Source organism: Triturus cristatus, chromosome 4_2 (genome assembly GCF_964204655.1).
Source record: "Triturus cristatus chromosome 4_2, aTriCri1.1, whole genome shotgun sequence".
NCBI lineage: Eukaryota > Metazoa > Chordata > Amphibia > Caudata > Salamandridae > Triturus > Triturus cristatus.
The window spans coordinates 227,246,273-227,265,138 of NC_140586.1; the positions used below are offsets into that span (position 1 = coordinate 227,246,273).

Consider the following 18,866-nt stretch of genomic DNA (forward strand, 5'->3'; position numbering starts at 1 on the left):
TCCTCAGGAAGATGAAGGCGGAGCCCTGTACCCTGATCCTGATTGCCCCGTACTGGCCGAGGCAGCACTGGTTCTCGGACCTTCATCGCCTCTCCATCAGGACACCGATTCGTCTACCACAGCACCCCAACCTGCTGACAATGTCCAATGGGCAGGTGCAATTCCCGAACCTGCAATCGCTCAGGTTATCGGCCTGGCTCCTGAGCACAGAGAGTTCTGTCATTTGAACATCCCGCAGGAATGCAGGGACGTGCTAGCAAAAGCAAGGGCGGACAGTACCAACAAGACCTACTCTCTCAAATGGAAACGCTTCTGCGTATGGTGCTCGGAGAAGGGCCTGAGATGAGACCACTTCATATCGCGCCTGAACAGATATTGCCATATCTCCTGCTCTTGGCGCAGTCCGGATTAGCGCATGCATCCATAAAGGTGCATCTGGCGGCAATTTCACGTTTTACCAGGACTTCCAAAGGCCCGTCTCTCTGGTCCAGTAGACTTATCAAACAGTTCCTTAAGGGTCTATATAGGTCCTTTCCAAGACCTCGACGGGTCCCACCGACATGGCACCTCAACTTGGTCCTTAACCAACTCATGAAGCACCCTTTCGAGCCCATTCATCGAGCTTCCATCAAGTACATCTCATGGAAAACGGCTCTGTTGCTCGCTCTAACGTCTGCCAGGAGAGTCAGCGAGTTGCAAGCTCTCTCCATTCAGGAGCCCTTCATGCAGTTCAAACAGGACAGGGTGGTGCTGAGGACAAATCCCAAGTTCATACCGAAAGTGCCTTCAGACTTTCCCCTCAACGAGCCGGTGGTCCTGCGTTCCTTCTTCGCAAACCCTACCACGGCAGCAGAAAGGACGCTCCACTCTCTGGATCTCAAACGGTGTCTTAAGTTTTATATAGACAAGACGAAAACTTTAAGAAAGTCATCGCAGCTGTTCGTGGCCTACAGCAGGCCAAGGTTGGGTATGCCTCTAACAAAACAGAGCATTTCAAGGTGGATCTCTTCAGCAATAGCATTCTGCCATGAAGGGGCCGGACGGCCTTTGCGAGACAGGGTGGAAGCACACTCCACCAGAGCGATGTCCACATCAGCAGCGCTGTTCGCTGGAGTGCCGATTTTGGACATCTGTAGAGCGGCGACGTGGAAGTCACCGCACACCTTCTCCAGACACTACTGCCTGGATGCCGAACTTACGAAGGATGCGGCAGTGGGCCAGGCGGTGCTTCGCCATCTATTCCAGTGAGGTGAGCCTTCCAACATCCCGCCATCCTGGTATGCACATTCTTTACTGATTTACTGTTTTGATGTATGCCAATGTTTCAAACTGTTATGATAATAGTGTATTATCTCAAATATCTTTATGGCATGTTACATCAGAAATGTGCATAATGTATTGCTAACTACTCTGATTCAGGCATGTGAATCTATGAAAGACACCCCTAATACTGGATAAGAAACGCGTTACTTACCTGTAACAGCAGTTATCCAGTATTGGTGTCTTTCATAGATTCACATGCAACCCTCCCACCTCCCCTGGAAGGACTCGCGTCTCTCTCTAACTGTATTACGCCTACCTAGCTTGGTGCGTACGAAAATCTGAGGGACTGAGGCTCCTGCCAGGAAGGTTCTAGAGGGAGGTGATAGCTGATTGGCTGACCCTAAGAGTTTGGTCCTTTTTACATAAGGACTAGGATAGGCTGCTAAGGGGAGGCCCTTAGGCCTATTTTTCTCTATGTATGTCTATAGGACATTACTTTTTTATGTACCGGAGGCTCCCGTCTCGACGACGGGGAATGATTCAGGCATGTGAATCTATGAAAGACACCAATAGTGGATAACTGCTGTTACAGGTAAGTAACGCGTTTCTTCTATACTGAGAACAATTGGTACGACGACTTGCAGGAGGCCAGTGGTCTTGGTACCTCCCCTGAATCCGGTCTTCTCTCACCCCCTGGCCCAGCCACAGATAATCTGCTTCCTATACCATGGTGATGCTTAGGGTGGCTTAAGTTCTTACCCCCAACTCGAGCTAATGCGCACACCTACCCTAAGAAGCTTCCCAGTGCAGGGCGGGAGTAGGGAAAATGAGAAGTGATATGCATAATGAGTTTTTTTTTTTTTAAAGCCAGGTTTTTAGACCCTTACGGAAAGCAAGAAGAGTTGTCAAATCTCTCAAGGAAGCAGGCAGGGAATTCCACAGCAGTGTCCCTAAGTAGGAAAAAGATCGACCTTTCATACGGGCCAGCCGGGTTTTTGGTATAATAAACCGAGTCTGCAGAGAGGATCTCAAGGGACAGGAGTGATGGTATAGGTGGACTAAGACCAAGAGATATTTAGGGGCACATCCAGATTTAACCCTGCATATATAGCAAAGCGCCTTGAACTTCATACGTTTTGGCACAGTCAACCAGTGTAGATCACGAAGAAGGCTGGAGACTGAGGTGAACTAGGGTAGGCGATTGAGAAACCGATCGACTGCATTCTTCACAAGTTAGTCTATGAATAGTAGATTTATCAGCTCCCAAGTACAGCACATTGCCATAATCTAGTCTAGAAACATTAAGGGCCTGAATCCCCGCCTCTGTGCTGAGAAAGGAATCAGCCACAGGATCTTTTTTAACCACTTAAGAACTGCAGAGCAGGTGGACGCCACCTTGGTCACTTATTTCTTGGAGTGAATCCTCCATTTTTTTTTTTTTAAACACATTTGTATTGAGTTTTAATTTTAAATAGGTACAGCTTTTAGATACGTAGTATACTGCATATAAACAGAAAATCCTGCTACCCTGTTCCACAAATGGGATAAATCAACACACCATATCTATATATATTTGGCTTACCATATCGATAGCCCAACTATACAGTAAATAGAAACTGTGTTGTCCAAACAATTTGTGCACTATCATATATCCATATGTTTAGAACGTATCTCCTCTTAACCAGTTTGCATTGAAATTAAACTAAACCTCCTTTAATCTCCCTTCCCCTCCCTCTAGTCCTATGCAGATAAAGTGCAACTGTGCATAAAATGTCTTTTCTTGGCTCAGATCAGCTACATACATCACGCAACTTACGTTTGAGGGGAAACACCATTGTACAAGACCGATCCATCCCTCCCCACATACTCCTTAGTTTCGTTCAAGCTAGGTTTTACTCTCATTACAATTGCGAGTTACTCCGGGTGCTATTTGGGTCTAGGTCCAGCGCTTTAAGAGTTTCTAGCATAGTATCCCATTCTAGAGCTATTGGGATTTTACGCAACCCTTTGGCTTCCTCCCGCATTATCACAGCGCTTTCTGCACTACACCATCGGGTTAGCTTACTGTGCCAAGCGTACTCCCTGGGCGGTTTTATTGATTTCCATCGCATAGTTATGGCTAGTTTTGCTAGAATAAGCACTAGGTTCACAGCTTTGTACTGTACTTTGTGTTTGGATGAATTCTTATGTAGACCCAGTATACATTCCTCTATTGTGTTACCTTTCCTCTTTGTGTAACCGCCCGTGTATGCTGCCTTACATTGTCCCAGAACCCCCGTAGGTGTGGGCACGTCCATGTCATGTGTACCAGCCCTCCATCTGGCAGCGTGGGCAGTGGTGTTGTGTCTGTGGGAACATTTGGTCTAGTCTGTGCGGAGTAAGATAGGCTCTGTGGAGCAACATGGTCTGTATAAATTTAAATTTTGCATTTCTAGATACCTTTTTAGGATGTTCTACAATTTTGCCCCATTCCTTTTCTTCCCGCGCCCGCCCAGTGTCCTCTGCCCGAGTAGTGCGCAGTGTGGAGAGGTCTATCTCCGCCTGTCCGCGTATCCCTACATAGAGCCACTTAAGTGTCTACCTCTTCCCATATAGTAAAGTGCCTTAACTAATTTGTACGTGGGGGGCTCCTGTCGTTGCAGAGCCCACTGTGTTTTTATATATTGGGATAATGCCGCGTGCAGTAGATATAAGTGGTCAGGCGCCGTTGTTCCCCTCACAAAATTGTCATGGTCCATTAACATCCCGTCATTAAATAAGTCAGTTACTGTACTAATCCCATCTTCTAGCCAGGGTGCAATGTTGCGCTTTGTTATTCTTCCAACTACCAGCGGTATCCCCAATAGTGGAATATTTCCGGCATACGCTGGATGCAGGTGGGTATATTGCAACGCTGCTTTCCAGCACTGCAGTGCTGTGTGCAGCAAAGGTGGGAGGTTTTGGGGAGTTTTACAGCGAGGTAATAGGGTATGCAGGGCCCCCGATCCACTTCCTGCATTGTATATCTTACTTCTTGTAAATTACGGCCAGCTGTCCAGTAGGAAAGCCACTGTAATTGGCATGCATAATAGTATGCTTTAAGATCTGGCACCCCCAAGCCTCCTCTAGCTGTGCCCAGGTGTAGCTTTTGAAGGCTTATTCTCCTCCTGCCACTCCCCCACACGAGGTATATAAGCAGAGTATTTAATACTTTAAAGATGGTATGTGGCAGCAGGATTGGTAATATAATAGATGAGTCTTGGGTGGACCACCATTTTAGATATGGCTGCTCTACCAATAACGACAGTGGTAAGGTAGTCCAAAAGGCAATACTGGAGCGTAGAGCCCTGATCGCTCTATTGAGGTTGCCCTCCAGCATGTCTGTATGTGTCCAATATACATGGATACCCCAGTATTTAAACGTGTGTTGCGCCTCCGGGATTGGAATGGGTCCGAACGCAATTTCCGTGGGGTATCCATTCTCTCAAAAAAAGGCGTGCGACTTCGTCGGGTTGATAGCGAGGCCCGAAATTTGTTCAAATTTTGAAAAATATCAGATATAGGATCCAGGGTGGCCCGGAGGTCACGGACATAAAGAATGTCGTCTGCGTAAGCAGAAAATAGATGTGTTGTGGTCCCTATCTCTATACGCATTTCATGTGCATCATTGCGCACTTTAAGTGCCAGGGGTTCTAGTGCCAGTATGAACGAGAGTGGTGACAGCGGACATTCCTGCCTCGTGTCCCTGTATATCGGGTATTCGGTTGAAATATGTCCTCCCGTGCGAGCACGGGCAGTGGGGGCATCATATAATAAACGGAGTCATTGGAGGTATTCCGCGGGTAGCCCAAATTTCTCCAACGCTTTGAACATGTATTCCCAATGAATCGTATCGAAAGCTTGGCGCAGATCCAGTGATATCCAACCTGCATGTTCATAGCGATCTGGGGCAGTTGACATGAGATGATGTAGTCTCCTGGTGTTCAGTGATGTACTACGGGTAGGGAGAAACCCATTTTGATCCGTATGGATCAGTGTATTTAGGGTTGGCAGTAGTCTATTAGCTAGTACTTTACTGAGTATTTTTTATTCCGTCTTCAGTAAGGACAGTGGACTGTAGCTAGCCATATCCGTGGGGTCCCTACTGGGTTTCGGGAGGGAGACTACCAGAGCCTGCGCCGTGGTAAGGGGTAAAATGCCCAGTTCCAGGGCTTTATTATATAGAATTTCTAGCTGGGGAGTAAGTGAGTCCGCGTATGTGTCGTAAAATTCCGTCGGTAGTCCATCCAAGCCAGGGGTTTTATTGCGTGGGAGACCTCTTATTGCATTCTTAATTTCAGACTTGGTAATGGGGCATATCAATTCCTTCTTAGCTGCTGCAGTTAATAGTGGGTATGGTAGATCAGACACAAATTCCTCTACGTACCCTCCTTCTTGTCTGACAGGCTTACTATATAAGGAGGTGTAATATTGGCGGAAAGCCTCATTTATGTCGTATTGTGTGTGTGCTTTACTGCCCGCGAGCGTGATGACTTTGCTAATGACCGTAGTGGGGGGGCCGTCTCGGAGCAGTTTGGCCAGTACTGTCCCAGATTTGTCTGCTTCAGTATGGCGCATCTGCGTATATCTCTGATGATCTATAACTCCGAGTGCCTCTAAGAGTTCTGCGTGTTGTATTCGCGCCTCCTGTAGTTGGGCTTTCCTGGTAATGTCATGTGTGGCTTCCTGCTCCAGCGTATTTAAGTTATGCTCCGTGTCTGTAAGGTTTCTGTGTATTTCCTGCCTGGCGCCCACTATCGTGCTGATGGCCTTACTCCGTATAACCGTCTTAAAGGCATCCCATTCAATCAAGTTATTGGAGGCAGTGTTACTATTCTCCGTAAAGTATTGAGTGATTGTGTCACCCATGTCTTTAAGTAAGACTGCATCTTCTAGTGTTTGCCACCACATTCTCCAGGTGGGTACCGGGGTGGGAACCCTACCCCAGTTGATGGTTATTTCCAGTGGGTTATGGTCAGAAAAAGTTTTTGCCAAATAAGTGGCCTGTATTACCTGCATCGCAATTTTATTTGAACAATACATTATGTCTATCCTCGTGTGCAAGGAGTGGACCGGGCAATAATAAGAGTATTCTCTATGTGTCTGGAAGCGCATCCTCCATACATCACACATAGCCCAGCCCTCTGACCACTCACGTAGTGCCTTCGCCTGTTTAAACACTCCTGCACCGTGCAGAGGGGGATGGAATCTGTCCAGTGTAACATCTATTACTGTATTACAATCTCCCCCTATAACCCACGGGTGTATTTCCCAACCTACCAGTGCTAGATTAACAGTGGCCAGGAATTTGTCTTATTCATAATTTGGGGCATAAATATTACCCAGTACAACAGGTTGACCATCCAGTGACCCCTGTAGAAAAATATAGCGACTCTGCTTATCCACCCTTTGTTCTAGCAGTATAAAGGGTACCCCATGCCTAATCCATATTGTGACTCCCCGTGCAAAGCCAGAGTGATTTGTGGAGAAGACCTGACCCCTCCATTTTTTCCGGAGCTTCACTGCTTCCTGTTCCACCATGTGGGATACCTGCAGGTACACTATCTGTGCTTTGCGTCTCGACAACTGTGCGTGTACCCTGTGTCGCTTCAGCACAGGACCTAAACCTCGGACATTCCACGTTATTATGTTATATGTACTAAGTGCGGGCATAGCAGTGCAGGTGACAACCGCTGTTCAATGCGTGATGCATGCTTGCCTTCGAGTCTCTCTAATCTTGCAGTTATGTCAGGACTATTTCCCTCCCTAAAATTCCCAATACTAGGTCCGGATGGGGAATTATACCGGACCATACAACTTAACATAACAAGCAAAACTGTGCTATATACATATAGTGCATTCGCAATTAGGGGGACATCGCCAGCGCCATCCATGTCGTGTAGCCTAACACCCTTAAGTGTGGTTGAGCTCTAACAGATCCCAGGGCTAAGAGATAAAAACTAAAATAGTGTCACGCTTCCAATTTCACAAGTAAAGGATATATTGGCTGCTCCAATTGTCAGTGTCAGGGTTGTCAGTGTTCACTGTCTTTTAGCCAAATAATCCATCCGCTGTCTGTGGGGTCACACTAGGGAACAGGGCCACACTCCCCTCAGAGTCCGATCTGTTCATGTTTTCGTCCGAGGAGGCTGAGTCCTCGGCACGTGTGTTGTTGCAGAAGGTGGAAGCTGCTGCTAGCGCCCGTTTCCTGCCCTGCTGCATCTGCTGTTGCGTCGGATTAGCCAGCTGAGATTTCTTATTCATCCTCCTGCTGCGGCGTGAGCCTGTTTCCCCAATACGTTTGGAGACTGCTTGCTGAGCTTTGAGAGGTAGCTTCTGTTAGTTTAGCCAGCTCCATCACTTCTAACCACTCCTCGATGTCCTCTGGACTTTCAAAAAAATGTGTTTTCTGCTCGTGGATGATTTTCAATCGGGCTGGAAAGAGTAGCGCATATTTCAGGTTCAAGCCTTGTAGCTTCTTCTTGACTGTCATAAAAGATCGCTGCCTTTGCACCATGATCGTATAGTCAGGGTAGAGAGATATACGACTATTCTCAAATCTGATCTGGGATAGTTCTCGCGTCTTTTGCAGGAGCATGCCCCGATCCCTATAATTCAGCATCTTTATTATGGGGGGGTCGAGGAGGGCCCCCTGGTTTTGGCCGGCCGGTAGGTATCCTGTGTGCCCTCTCCCCCAGTATTGACTGGAAAGTCCCTCAGAGGTGATATGGTCTTTAAACCACTGTTCCATGTATTGGGGCACATCGATGCCTTCGATGCGTTCCGGCAGGCCAATTACGCGGATGTTATTGCGCCTTGCCCTCCCTTCGGCATCTTCAGCACGGTCCATCAGGGTGGCTAATTGTTTCTGTAAAAGTTGTATTTGAGTTGTGTTTTGTTTATTTTGTGAAGACAGTTCTTCCAACGTGATGGTATTATTTTTTACCTTGTCCGCCAGCTTAGCATGATCTGCCCTAAATAGAGTGAAGCCAGCCGTGAGGGCCCCGATTTGTTGTTCGATAGCCTTCCTAGAGTCCCGCACTTCCTGAAGAATTAGGTCCAGTTTCTCCGTGGACTCTTCTTCATTGGTAGGTGGGATACAGCTAGGCGGCTGTGAATCGGCGGTGTGTTCCGCACTTTCTAGGGTGTGGTCAGTATTGGGGCCGGCGTCCTGTTGTTTCCCTTTAGGGCATCCCATCGTCACACTTGTTGAATCTTACACAAAACGTACGACTGCGTTGTGTCTTAAAGAGTTAGTGTCACCAGTGCGCTTCGGTTCCAGTTGGCTACCTTGGTCCTTAGAAACGTAGGAAGCACTTCAGCAGGGCGGGGCCGCCCCTTGGTCTTGTGTCGGACAATGTCCGTCAGCCCCTCCGTGTGTTGGCCCGCTGCGTGGACACACTATCGTATTTGAGCTCATTGCATTGGTAAGTAACCGTCCAATCGCTGGTTCTCTCCAGATTGGACTACTGCAATTCTCTTCTTACTGGCCTCCCCAAATCCCACCTGTCCCCCCTGAAGTCTGTTCTCCATTCAGCAGCTCGCTTCATACATGGGGCCAAAAGAAGCGACCACATCACACCCATTTTATCCACCCTCCGTTGGCTTCCCATAGAGGCAAGATCTATCTACAAGACTGCCTGTATCACCCACAAAGCCTTGCACTCATCCTCCCCTCGCTACCTGGCGGATAAACTGAAACTCTCTGGTGGCTCCAGACCATCACGGAATGCAGAAAATGTACTGCTTGAACCCCCCACTTTCAAGAAGGAAAGATCGATGGCCCAATCCTTTTCAGGCAACGCAGTGAGAATTTGGAACTCACTTCCGCCTCAGCTCCGGACCACCACCTCTTCCCAGGCCTTCAAAACTGACCTCAAATCTCTCCTCCTTCAAAGACACTTCCAAATTTAATTCACGCCCTATATTTTCTGAAGGAAGTCCTTTCATTATAGGAAATTCTGTTCTCCATGCCTATAGAAGTGCCTTCCCAGTGTGTTTTGAGTGTCTGCCATATATTGCAGTATTATACTTTTACTTGTATTTTGATCGCTTTTGTAACATGCACACGTCACCTTTCCTTTTGTAACGTAGCGTTTGCTACCGCTTGTATTTTGTTTGCTTTTGATACATGCACTACGGCCACCACTGCCTCATGTAACGTAACTTCTGTTTTAGTGTTCTGAGTGTCGGCCATTTATTGCAATTTTTTTTTTCTTTTTACCTCTACATGTACTTTGTATGCTCTTTTTCCGTTTGTAACGTATCGTTTGCTTCCTCTTGTATTTTGTTTGCCCTTGATACTTGCACAATTGTCACTATTGCCTCATGTAACGTACCATTTGATTTTGTAACATGCTCACTTGTATTTTTGCTCCTTATGTATCATTACTGCTGCTATTGTGAAGCGCTCTGACACCTTCGGGTAAAGTCCGCGCTATATAAAAACGCATAAAATAAAATAAAATAAACAGTGCTCTCTCTGTATGTTGCCAGTGTCGGGACCAGGCAGCAGTGCTACGTCGTGCTCCACCCGCCCAGGGGCGCGCAGATGGCCCACAGCGGTATCAAGATAGCAGGGCTCCAGAAAACGGAGGACCCAGGGAGGGGAACTCCTGCCCACGACAAGCCCGCCGTCCCGGTATCTGACTACGAGCCTCCTGCGCAGAAATCCGCGGGTGCGCTCCGCGCCGGTACCTTCCCCCTTTGTGCGCTGTTGTGTGCAGGCTACTTCCCTCTGTCATCCCACGCCGGTCCACTCTTGCACATATGGTTGTATTCGGTGGCCCAAATCACACTATTCCGCCGCTTACTTCCGCTCTGCAACTAACGGCTTATGGCGGCATGCATTCATTCGCATATGCCTTTACTGCGCACCAGCTTCTTTTCCACTTTGCGCCGGCGATCTCCGGTATTTCCGCTGACGATCGTCTCTCTCCCCCGGGGACCTCCGTGGTGTCTGCGTATTTCCGCCAGCCATGCGTGCCTTCTGAGTCCCACATATGGAAGGTCCCTGGGCTCACTGCATGCGGCCACGCTCGCTCTCCGCCCCAGTCCAGTCCGGACTGCAGGAAGCACCGCTGTCGCCTTTACGGATTCCGGTATTTGAGAGATGGCACGGCTTCACTCCCGCTCAACTCTCGCAGCTGGGCTCGAGCTCATGTTCCGTGCACAGCACTCTCCGGCTCTTGGGCTATTAATCACGCGGTCTCCAACTCTACTCCGCTTCTCCGTCTGCTTACAGGCCCTGGACCGCTCGTCACACTTCTGAGCAACTGCGGCAGTTCCGTGGGGGCTCCGATTATCGGCTCTGTTGCTCGCCACACTCTCCCGTGTCCCTGGACCCCAAGTGTCGCTACGAAGCGGGCTATTTCAGGATTTTGTAGCCCTGGTCCTGGAGCTCGTTCAGAATACGGCCGCCATGTTCAGCGGTTGGCCCCCTGAGTGAATCATCCATAATGAATCCCAGATTCTTAACACTACTAGAGGAGGTACTCCGAATTCGGCGGGGCAGTGCTGCCGTCCCCAGAGGTTAAAACTAATGTGTTGACTGAATTCCTCCAGCTGGGGATAATATCTTCAGAACCCCTTCTGCCCTTTAATGAGGCACTAACAGATACATTGTTGGGTGCCTGGGCCAAGGCTTGCTCTGGTCCCACCCCCCCAGTCAACAGGTAAATAGTGAGACACCATCATCGTGCCCTGGAGGACTCTGCTTTCCTGTCTCAGCACCCTTCCTCCGAAAGATTGGTTGTGCAGGCAGCCGCAGGTCTAATCCCAATACATTCTCCATTCCCCTCACCCCTCAATAAGGGACCCAAGCGAGTACAAACGTTTGGGAAGCACGTTTTTTCTCCCACCAGCCTTGCTGTCCGCTCAGTGAATGCCACCTTTCTTCTGACATGCTACTCCCATGCCCTTTGGGACTCAGTGGCTCAAGTCCTCCTTTGTGCCCCAAAAGATCTCCAAAATGTTCTTGCCCAAACCATCCAGGACAATCTGGATTTGGACAATTTGGTGTGGCTTGCACACCAGAGAGCAGGGCTACGACTCGCTTGCTGGGCCTATTTGCCAATCTCGCAACTGCTCCAGACCTACCAATAATTTTTTGGCTTCAGCAGAGGTACAGCATACTACTAGCCAATCAAACTATAGCATGCCCCCCAACAGATACACAACGGTGGGGCCCACTGCTCCTGTGACCAAGGTCAGCAGGCCGCTCAGAATCCAACGATTTCTTGCTGGGTTGGCAGGCCATAACATCAGAAAGGTGGGTCCTGTAGTTTGTTTGGAAGGGCAATGCCCTGCCCTTTCTTTCAGCACCATCACACCTTCCACCATCTCCCCAGCGGCTTACAAGGTCCATCTTTCTGTCTTGCGACAGGAAGTGCACACCCATTTTGGCCAAGGGAGAGGGTAACTGCACCAGAAATGGGTTGTGGTTGCTATTCCCAATGCTTTCTGGTGCACAAGAAGTACGGAGGCATTTTTCCGATTCTAAACCTCAACATTTCCTCCTGAAGGAAAAATTCAAGATGCACACACTGGCCCAGGGCTTGCCTGTCATCGACCAGCAAAACCGAATGGTAGTATTGGGCCTTTAGGATGCCTACTTCCATATACCTGTCCTGCCATAGCATCGGTGCTAACTGCTGTTCGTGGTGAGACAGGAGCATTTTCAGTTTGCTATGCTTCCTTTTTGATGTCACCAATGCCCCTCCGGTGTTCACAAAAGTGATGGTGGTGGTGGCAGCAAATATTTGGAGGTCAGAAGTTCAATTTTTCCCCTATCTCACTGACTGTTTCACCCAGGCAGTTGGCAACCACCTCCAGACTATGGTGAACCTCCTATCATCTTTAGGGTTGTCGAAGTCTTACCTTACTCCTTCTCAGACGCTCCCCTTCATTGGAACCTTTATGGATACTGTTCAGTATCAAGATTTTTCGCGTGCAAGAGAGTTTAGGATGGTCAAGCTCCTATCCTGATCTTTCAGCCTCGATCTTCGATTTCAGTGAGGTTGACTCTGAGGCAGCTGGAATTGATTGCCTCCTGCATCCTGTTGTTCGAGCACACCAGGTGACATATGCAGACTCCACAGTGGGACCTGAAGTCTGATTGAGCCCAACTTCAAGGGGCCTCTCCGACCACGTCCAGATCTCAGAGGAGACTGCAAAAAACCTGCAGTGGTGGTTACTGGACTGCGGTTACGTCAGCTACATGGTAGAGGTGTAGATCAGAGGCCTTTAGTCTGCAGCGAAGTCCCAACTCCATATCAAACATCTGGAGCGACAGCCCATCCGCTTGGTGTTTAAAGCCTTCCTTCCATCCATCAAATGGAGGTTTTTTTACAGTTGCTCATAAAGAACACTAGCGCAACGTGGTACTGCAACAAACATGACTGGGTTCATAACCCCAGTGTTGGAAGGCCTTGCGCCTCTGGAAGTGGCAGTTTCATTCTGGAGGTGGTGCTATGTCTCTTGGCTCAATCTGTTCACAACCACAGAGGACGCACAATACCAGCTTTTCTACGTGTTGGAGTTTTTAAGGCATCTCTCACTCAGATACACTTTCTGCTTCAAGTGGAACTTGGGACTCCTGTATGCCTTTCCACCGATACCACTCCTGCCTTCAAGAAGATAACGACCGACAGGGCCAAAGTTATCCTAGTGGATCTGAATTGGGCATGGAGAGTATGGTGTCCAGAACTCCTGGAACTGAGCAGCTGTCCTCTGATCAGGTTTCTCCTCCGGGAAGCTCTGCTGTTGCAGCAGGAGGGCAGGGTTCTGCACCCGGGCCTTCGCAATCTCCACTTTAATACTTGGAGGTTGAGCAGTGACAGCTGGATACCTTCGACCTTCCTCCAGAGGTGGTTGTCATCTTGGCAGCCAGGTGTCCCTTGCAAAAAACTTTATATGCTTGTCCCATCTTGTCGTTGGAACAAGTTTGTAGTTTGGTGTAGCATCCGCCAGATCAACCCCCTCCAGGCCAATTTTATGTTTTTATTGTTTGCTTTGCCCTTAGCTTGGCAATGCCTGGCTCTGGGTACAGGTAAAGGGTGTCTTTCTGCTCTTTCAGTCTTTTTGAGGTTGATGGATCAACCTTCTTTAAGTCTCCTGGTTTTTTTTTTTTTTTTTTTTTTTTTTAAAGGTTTACAAGATTTGCTTCCTTCCTCCCTCTTTGTCATGATGCAGTGGAATTTTAACTGGTCCTCACGTTTCTGACGTGCAACCCCTTTGAGCAACTTCACAGCTGCTCCTTGTGGCTTCTCGCCTTTAAGACAGTGTTAACCGTTGCCATGACATCGGTGCAGCGTGTGATTGAGCGTGACGCTCTCTCTGATAACCCACCGTACACCACTTTCTTTCAGATACGAACAATGGCAGTATCAGCAAAACCAGTTTTTCTATGTGCCAACATTCCATGTCTGTCAACACATCACCTGCTGGCGTTCTATGCTCTTCCCCTATGAAATAGGAGAGACTCCTTTACTTGGACCCCAAGAGAGCACTAAGCTTCTACATAGATCGTACCAAAGAACGCTGGGTAGACGGTCAACTGTTTATGGAGTTCGCTACAGCGAAAAAGGCCGGCTGTGCAGAAGAGAAATATTTCCCACTGGGTTCCATTGGATCGTGCTCTGCATTAAGATCTACTACACATTGACTAAAAAGCAGCTTTCGGAAGGCTTCATGCTCATTCTGCCTGGGTCAAAGCTGCTACCACTAAGTTAACATTTGGAGTCCCTGTTCTAGAAATCTGTCAGGTGGGCTTTGATGGACATCTTGTACAAACTTTTACGAAGCACTATTGCCTGAATGACCTGGTTTGCGGAAAAGGGCATTTTGCTTGTTCAGGTCTGAAGAACTTTCTAGTTTGAGTCCCCTCCAAATCGGTACTGCTCTGGTATCTATTCAAAAGGTGAGAAATCTCCAGCTAGAAGTCTCTATCAGAAGAGCTAGTCACTTACCTTCATTAACGCTCTTTCTGGTAGAGTCTCAGTTTAGCAGCAAATAAATCCATTGATAAGATCCCAAGTTTTTCGGATTCTGCACACGGGTTACACCAATTTGCTTTTGGGGATCTGGGGGCGCGGACAGTCTTGAAAGCAATGTGTGTGGGTGACACCTATTTTGGCCCCGCACATCATATCTGGAGCAGAATGTCATCCGTGTGTAGCCATGCAGCGCCAGATACCAGCACAGGGGTCCTACTGAAAAGACAAGGGCCAGCGTTTTTGTCACTGTGAGGAGAATACGGTTTTTGAGTTTCAAGAGTTCAGCCATTGAGTTGCTCTAAAGGGTGGGTACAGGCCTAGAGGCATTCAATGTAATAGCACTTGCTCTTCTGAATGAATGCTCAGTAAAACCTCTGCTTAGTGGTCTGGCTCTAGCATTGACTTACAATGGATATTTGGTATCTCTTAAACCTGTACCACCTCTTCATCACACAACATCCTTGTCCCTTTACAGAACCAAACCCAGGGTAAACCACCTTTTTAACATCTGTTTGTGGGTATTGTGGTGTGAAGGGGCATTGCTTCCTCTTAATTAATACTCTAAAATTTAAAAGTCCTGTGCTTTGTGAGGGCAGGGGTTGTAGAGCGCAAGTATTCATGTCGATTTGTTTTGGCAGGGGTTTTTGGCATGCCATTAGTTAATGGTTCACCCAATAAACCTGTTCATTTTCTGACCTGTGTACCCTTTGTCTTATGCAGCTTTTGTGATCTACAACTTTTTGAGCCTCTGTTATGAGTACTTGGGTGGAGAAAGCAACATAATGTCAGAGATCCGAGGGAAGCCTATCGAGTAAGTACTGGGGCAGCCTCCAATTCAAATACTTTATCAATCTCCATGATCAAACCATGCATTTTTAGAGTTTGATTCAGGCTTCTGCATGTATCAGGAAGAAACTTTACCCCTGACGCTGCTGTAACGATGACCCCAAATGGGTAGTCCTAATATTGTATTGACTGAGTTCCCCCAGGCATAGGATGAAAGTAAAATATTGATACCAACAGGCTAGACACAGTTTTAGATTTGCTTACATCCTTGAAGGCAAAAATAATAATTCATGTATGGAATGCTGAACAATGTCAAACATTAACCACCCAGTACAGAGTTCTTTTTGCTCACCATGCCATTCCAGTTAGGACCAAGCGATATGTTAATCAGTATTGACCCTGCTCCCATGGGAACAGTCTAGCCCGAACTTCCAGGCCAGGCCCTCCCTGGACTGGAAACGATCATCCTGTGACCTGTTTTGGGGATCACTCTTCATCAGCCAGGCTAGTTTAACTCCAGTGGCATGGTGAAGAGGGGACCCACGTCTGGGCATACTCGTCCCACTTACGGTGACAAATGCAAAAAGAACACTTAATGGACAGAATGTTGAACAAATGTCAAACATTCATACCCAGTACAGAGATCTAGGGTTAAATCCATCGATTTTTGCTCACCATGCCACCCTAGTTTGGTCCAAGCCATATGTTAATCAGTTTTGACCCTTCTCCCATGGGAACAGTCTAGCCCGAACTGACAGGCCAGGTCCTCCATGGACCAGAAACAATCATCCTGGGATCAGTTTCGAGGTGTCACCCCTCATCAGGCAAGCCAGCTGATGAGACAGGCTAGCTTGACTCAAGTGCTGGCTGGACTGTTCCCTTAGGGAGAAGGGTCAAAACTGATTTGCATATGGCTGGGTCCAAACTGAGGAGCAGCAGTTATGCCTTGTGATTGAAATGAACGATTGATTTGTCGTATTCCTGGTGCCCTTCCATCATTTTACTGTAAATACTTTTCTATCTCTTTGCAGGTCCAGCTGTATGTACGGGACCTGCTGCCTCTGGGGAAAGACTTACTCAATTGGTTTCCTACGCTTTTGCAAGCAGGTTTGTGCCTGGAAATTGCTTGTGTTGCAAAGTGGCACCTTTTTAAGTGTTAACTTTTAGTTTTCCATTTTTTTTATTTTATATTTTTGACTCAACTGCTGGTAATTTTGAACTCTCGAACACTGGGACACTGCAATCCAGTGCCCAGTATAGGTGCTCTGACCCCTAAAGCATCTCAAAATTGGCTTAAAACATGATTGGCTTATTTAACTTTCTTTTAAGGCCCTAGTTAGTCTATGGTGCAGAAATACACCCCTTGCATAAAAAGTTAAATGCTACTTGTGGACTGTGTAGCACCTACTGTGTCATCCACTACAGTGTCAGTGAAAACATAGCTTTTGCAGCATTAATTATTTTCTTTATTCACAGAAAATAATTCATGCTGCAGTGCATTTATTCTGCCATCGAGTGTTTGGGTCCAGAGTAGTGTTTCTTCTTTTTTTCTTTCCCTATAAGAGCTTCAGGTAGCAAAACCACAGGTTCGAGGCATGTGGGCTGCTGAATTCATATCTGTGCATAGATCGCCGCCTAGTGTTGGGTCCGGATGTTTGCACGTTGTTGTCCTGGAAGAGTCTTCGAAGTATCCTGAGATAGGTGACTCCTCCCCTGGACTACAGTGCGCATGGGCATCCTCTCCATCCTCAGATTGTTTTTTTCCGCCATTGGGTTCGGATGTGCTTATCTTGACTCAAGTTAGGAAAATCTAGTTTCAGGCCAAAAGGCCTTTAGTTTTCGACGGTACTGTTTCCGATAGGTATCGACAGTTTACAGACTAGTTTCGCGATTTTAACAACTTTTCGGATCCATTCAATCCGAACATCGACCGAACTTCGACGATGGAATCGAGGACCCCATTCAAGCGGTGTCCTGTTTGCCACGCCAAATACCCCCATATCGACGTCCACCCGGTGTGTAACAAATGCCTCTCACCGGATCATGACGAATCGAAATGCATGGCCTGTGCCCGATTCCGATCCAAGAAGACTCTACGGAATCGACGAGCCGCGCGACTGGAAGCGCAGCAAGCGGCACCGGCCCTGGCCAACATCTTCAGCACCGAGGACGAAGATGTCGAAAGCGTGGAAAATACACCCTCCAGCCCCACTTCCGAACACGGTTCCCGATCGGAAGATGTCGAAGAAGAGCTTTTTCACAGGGAAGAAGCCGACGATGAGGTAGGAGACTACGATGAGGCCTTAGGGGCCGAAGAAGGTAGCTCCGGTGAGGAGCAAGGCCTACCCGTCCAAATGGAGGATATCCCAATGGGTCAGTCGACGGCTCCGGTCGAGGGATCGCCTTCGGGCCTTACCCAAGACCAATCCCGCAGTTCCTCGGCCCCGCCCTCTGGCCCGGCCACGGACATTCAGCAAGAGCCATTGTCACCTAAAAAGACTGGTTTCCCTACCACGAAACCGAAACCACTCATCGCACCGGTTCAACAGAAACCGAAAGTGAAACTGACACTGGTCGGCTCGAGGACCACCACACCTTCGACGCCAGCCAAACCCGTCTGCTCCGACCGCACCAAACGGGACTTCGGTGCCGAACTCGCTGCAGCCGATGTCGGCGCCGACCCAAAAAGGAAATCTATCGGTACCGTCAAAGCGCCGAGGCCCCCGGCACCGAAAAAATCGGCACCAGCAATCAAGGTGAAAATGGCCACTGCATCGCTATCCACCTCGAAGGCAGCGACTAAGGTACATTCATCGACGCCGTCGTCGGCTCCTACCCCTCATCGGCTCGATGACCCGGTGACTTCGAAGAAGTCCACGCCTGCCGATACGGAACCTATCGGCGCCAAAGAACCATCAGCGTTCCAGGTGCAACAAGTGGCAGCGTCCTTGAAACGCATCAGGGAAAAGGCAGCCCTCCAGACCTCGTCGGGCTCCGAACCGAAACGGGCACAGAAGGCACCTTCGGCACCGGCCAACATCACCTTTGGTCTGCCGCCATCCACGGCGCCAAAAATGTTCGAAATCAGAACCCGCGTCACACAGACAAGGTCCCCATCTACCGAACACTCGACTACTGGGACATCGCCGTCCCACTTCATCGACGCCGACACCGGCAGGCTTATGCTCCAAAAGCGGAAGATCACTTCAGGGCACGCTTTGGACTCTTATAGGATCCCGCTAAAACAAAAAATGCCGGCGGAATCGGAACCAGTTCTTTATGAACGCATCCACACCTCTTACACAGATCCATCATTCTCTCCAACGCACTCCGACACGGCTGCAGTGGAGGACTACATGGGTGACGACACCATCTACCCCGAAGACATGAACCCTGAGGGCCAGCAAGACCCTGATCAGGTCTGGGATGACCCCGTAGAGCCTGGTGCCGCCCTGGATACACAGGACACGCAACTTTATGGCGCAAAAACGTCCCCCACAGAGGACACTGCTGCATTCAACGCCCTCATTGAACGTGCCGCAGCCAATCATGGAGTGCAACTCCACTCAGACACTATCGAGGATGATTTCTTGGTGGACACTTTCGCATCCTCAGAGAGGACTGTTAAAACTCTGCCCATGTTAAAGGGTGTCCTAAAGCCAGCAAAGGACATTTTCAAAGAAACCACCAGGGCACGGGTCATAAACCCCAGGATCGAGAAAAAATACAAACCCGCACCTGGGGACCCCACGTACATTAGGAGCCAGTTGCCTCTGGACTCCATTGTAGTTGCCAATGCTCGCA

At 48.5% G+C, this 18,866-nt stretch overlaps 1 protein-coding gene across 5 annotated transcripts in view; it reads left to right on the forward strand.

The window, feature by feature from the left end:
* The window catches only part of TMEM184B (transmembrane protein 184B), a 393,946-nt gene that overhangs the window by 126,849 nt on the left and 248,231 nt on the right, over positions 1-18,866 (forward strand). For all 5 annotated transcript variants that reach the window (XM_085601314.1, XM_085601316.1, XM_085601312.1 and 2 more), the window contains exons 4-5: positions 14,997-15,087; positions 16,094-16,169. In XM_085601314.1, coding sequence (XP_085457440.1) covers positions 14,997-15,087; positions 16,094-16,169 — 167 coding nt within the window. The remainder of the gene's footprint in view (positions 1-14,996; positions 15,088-16,093; positions 16,170-18,866) is intronic.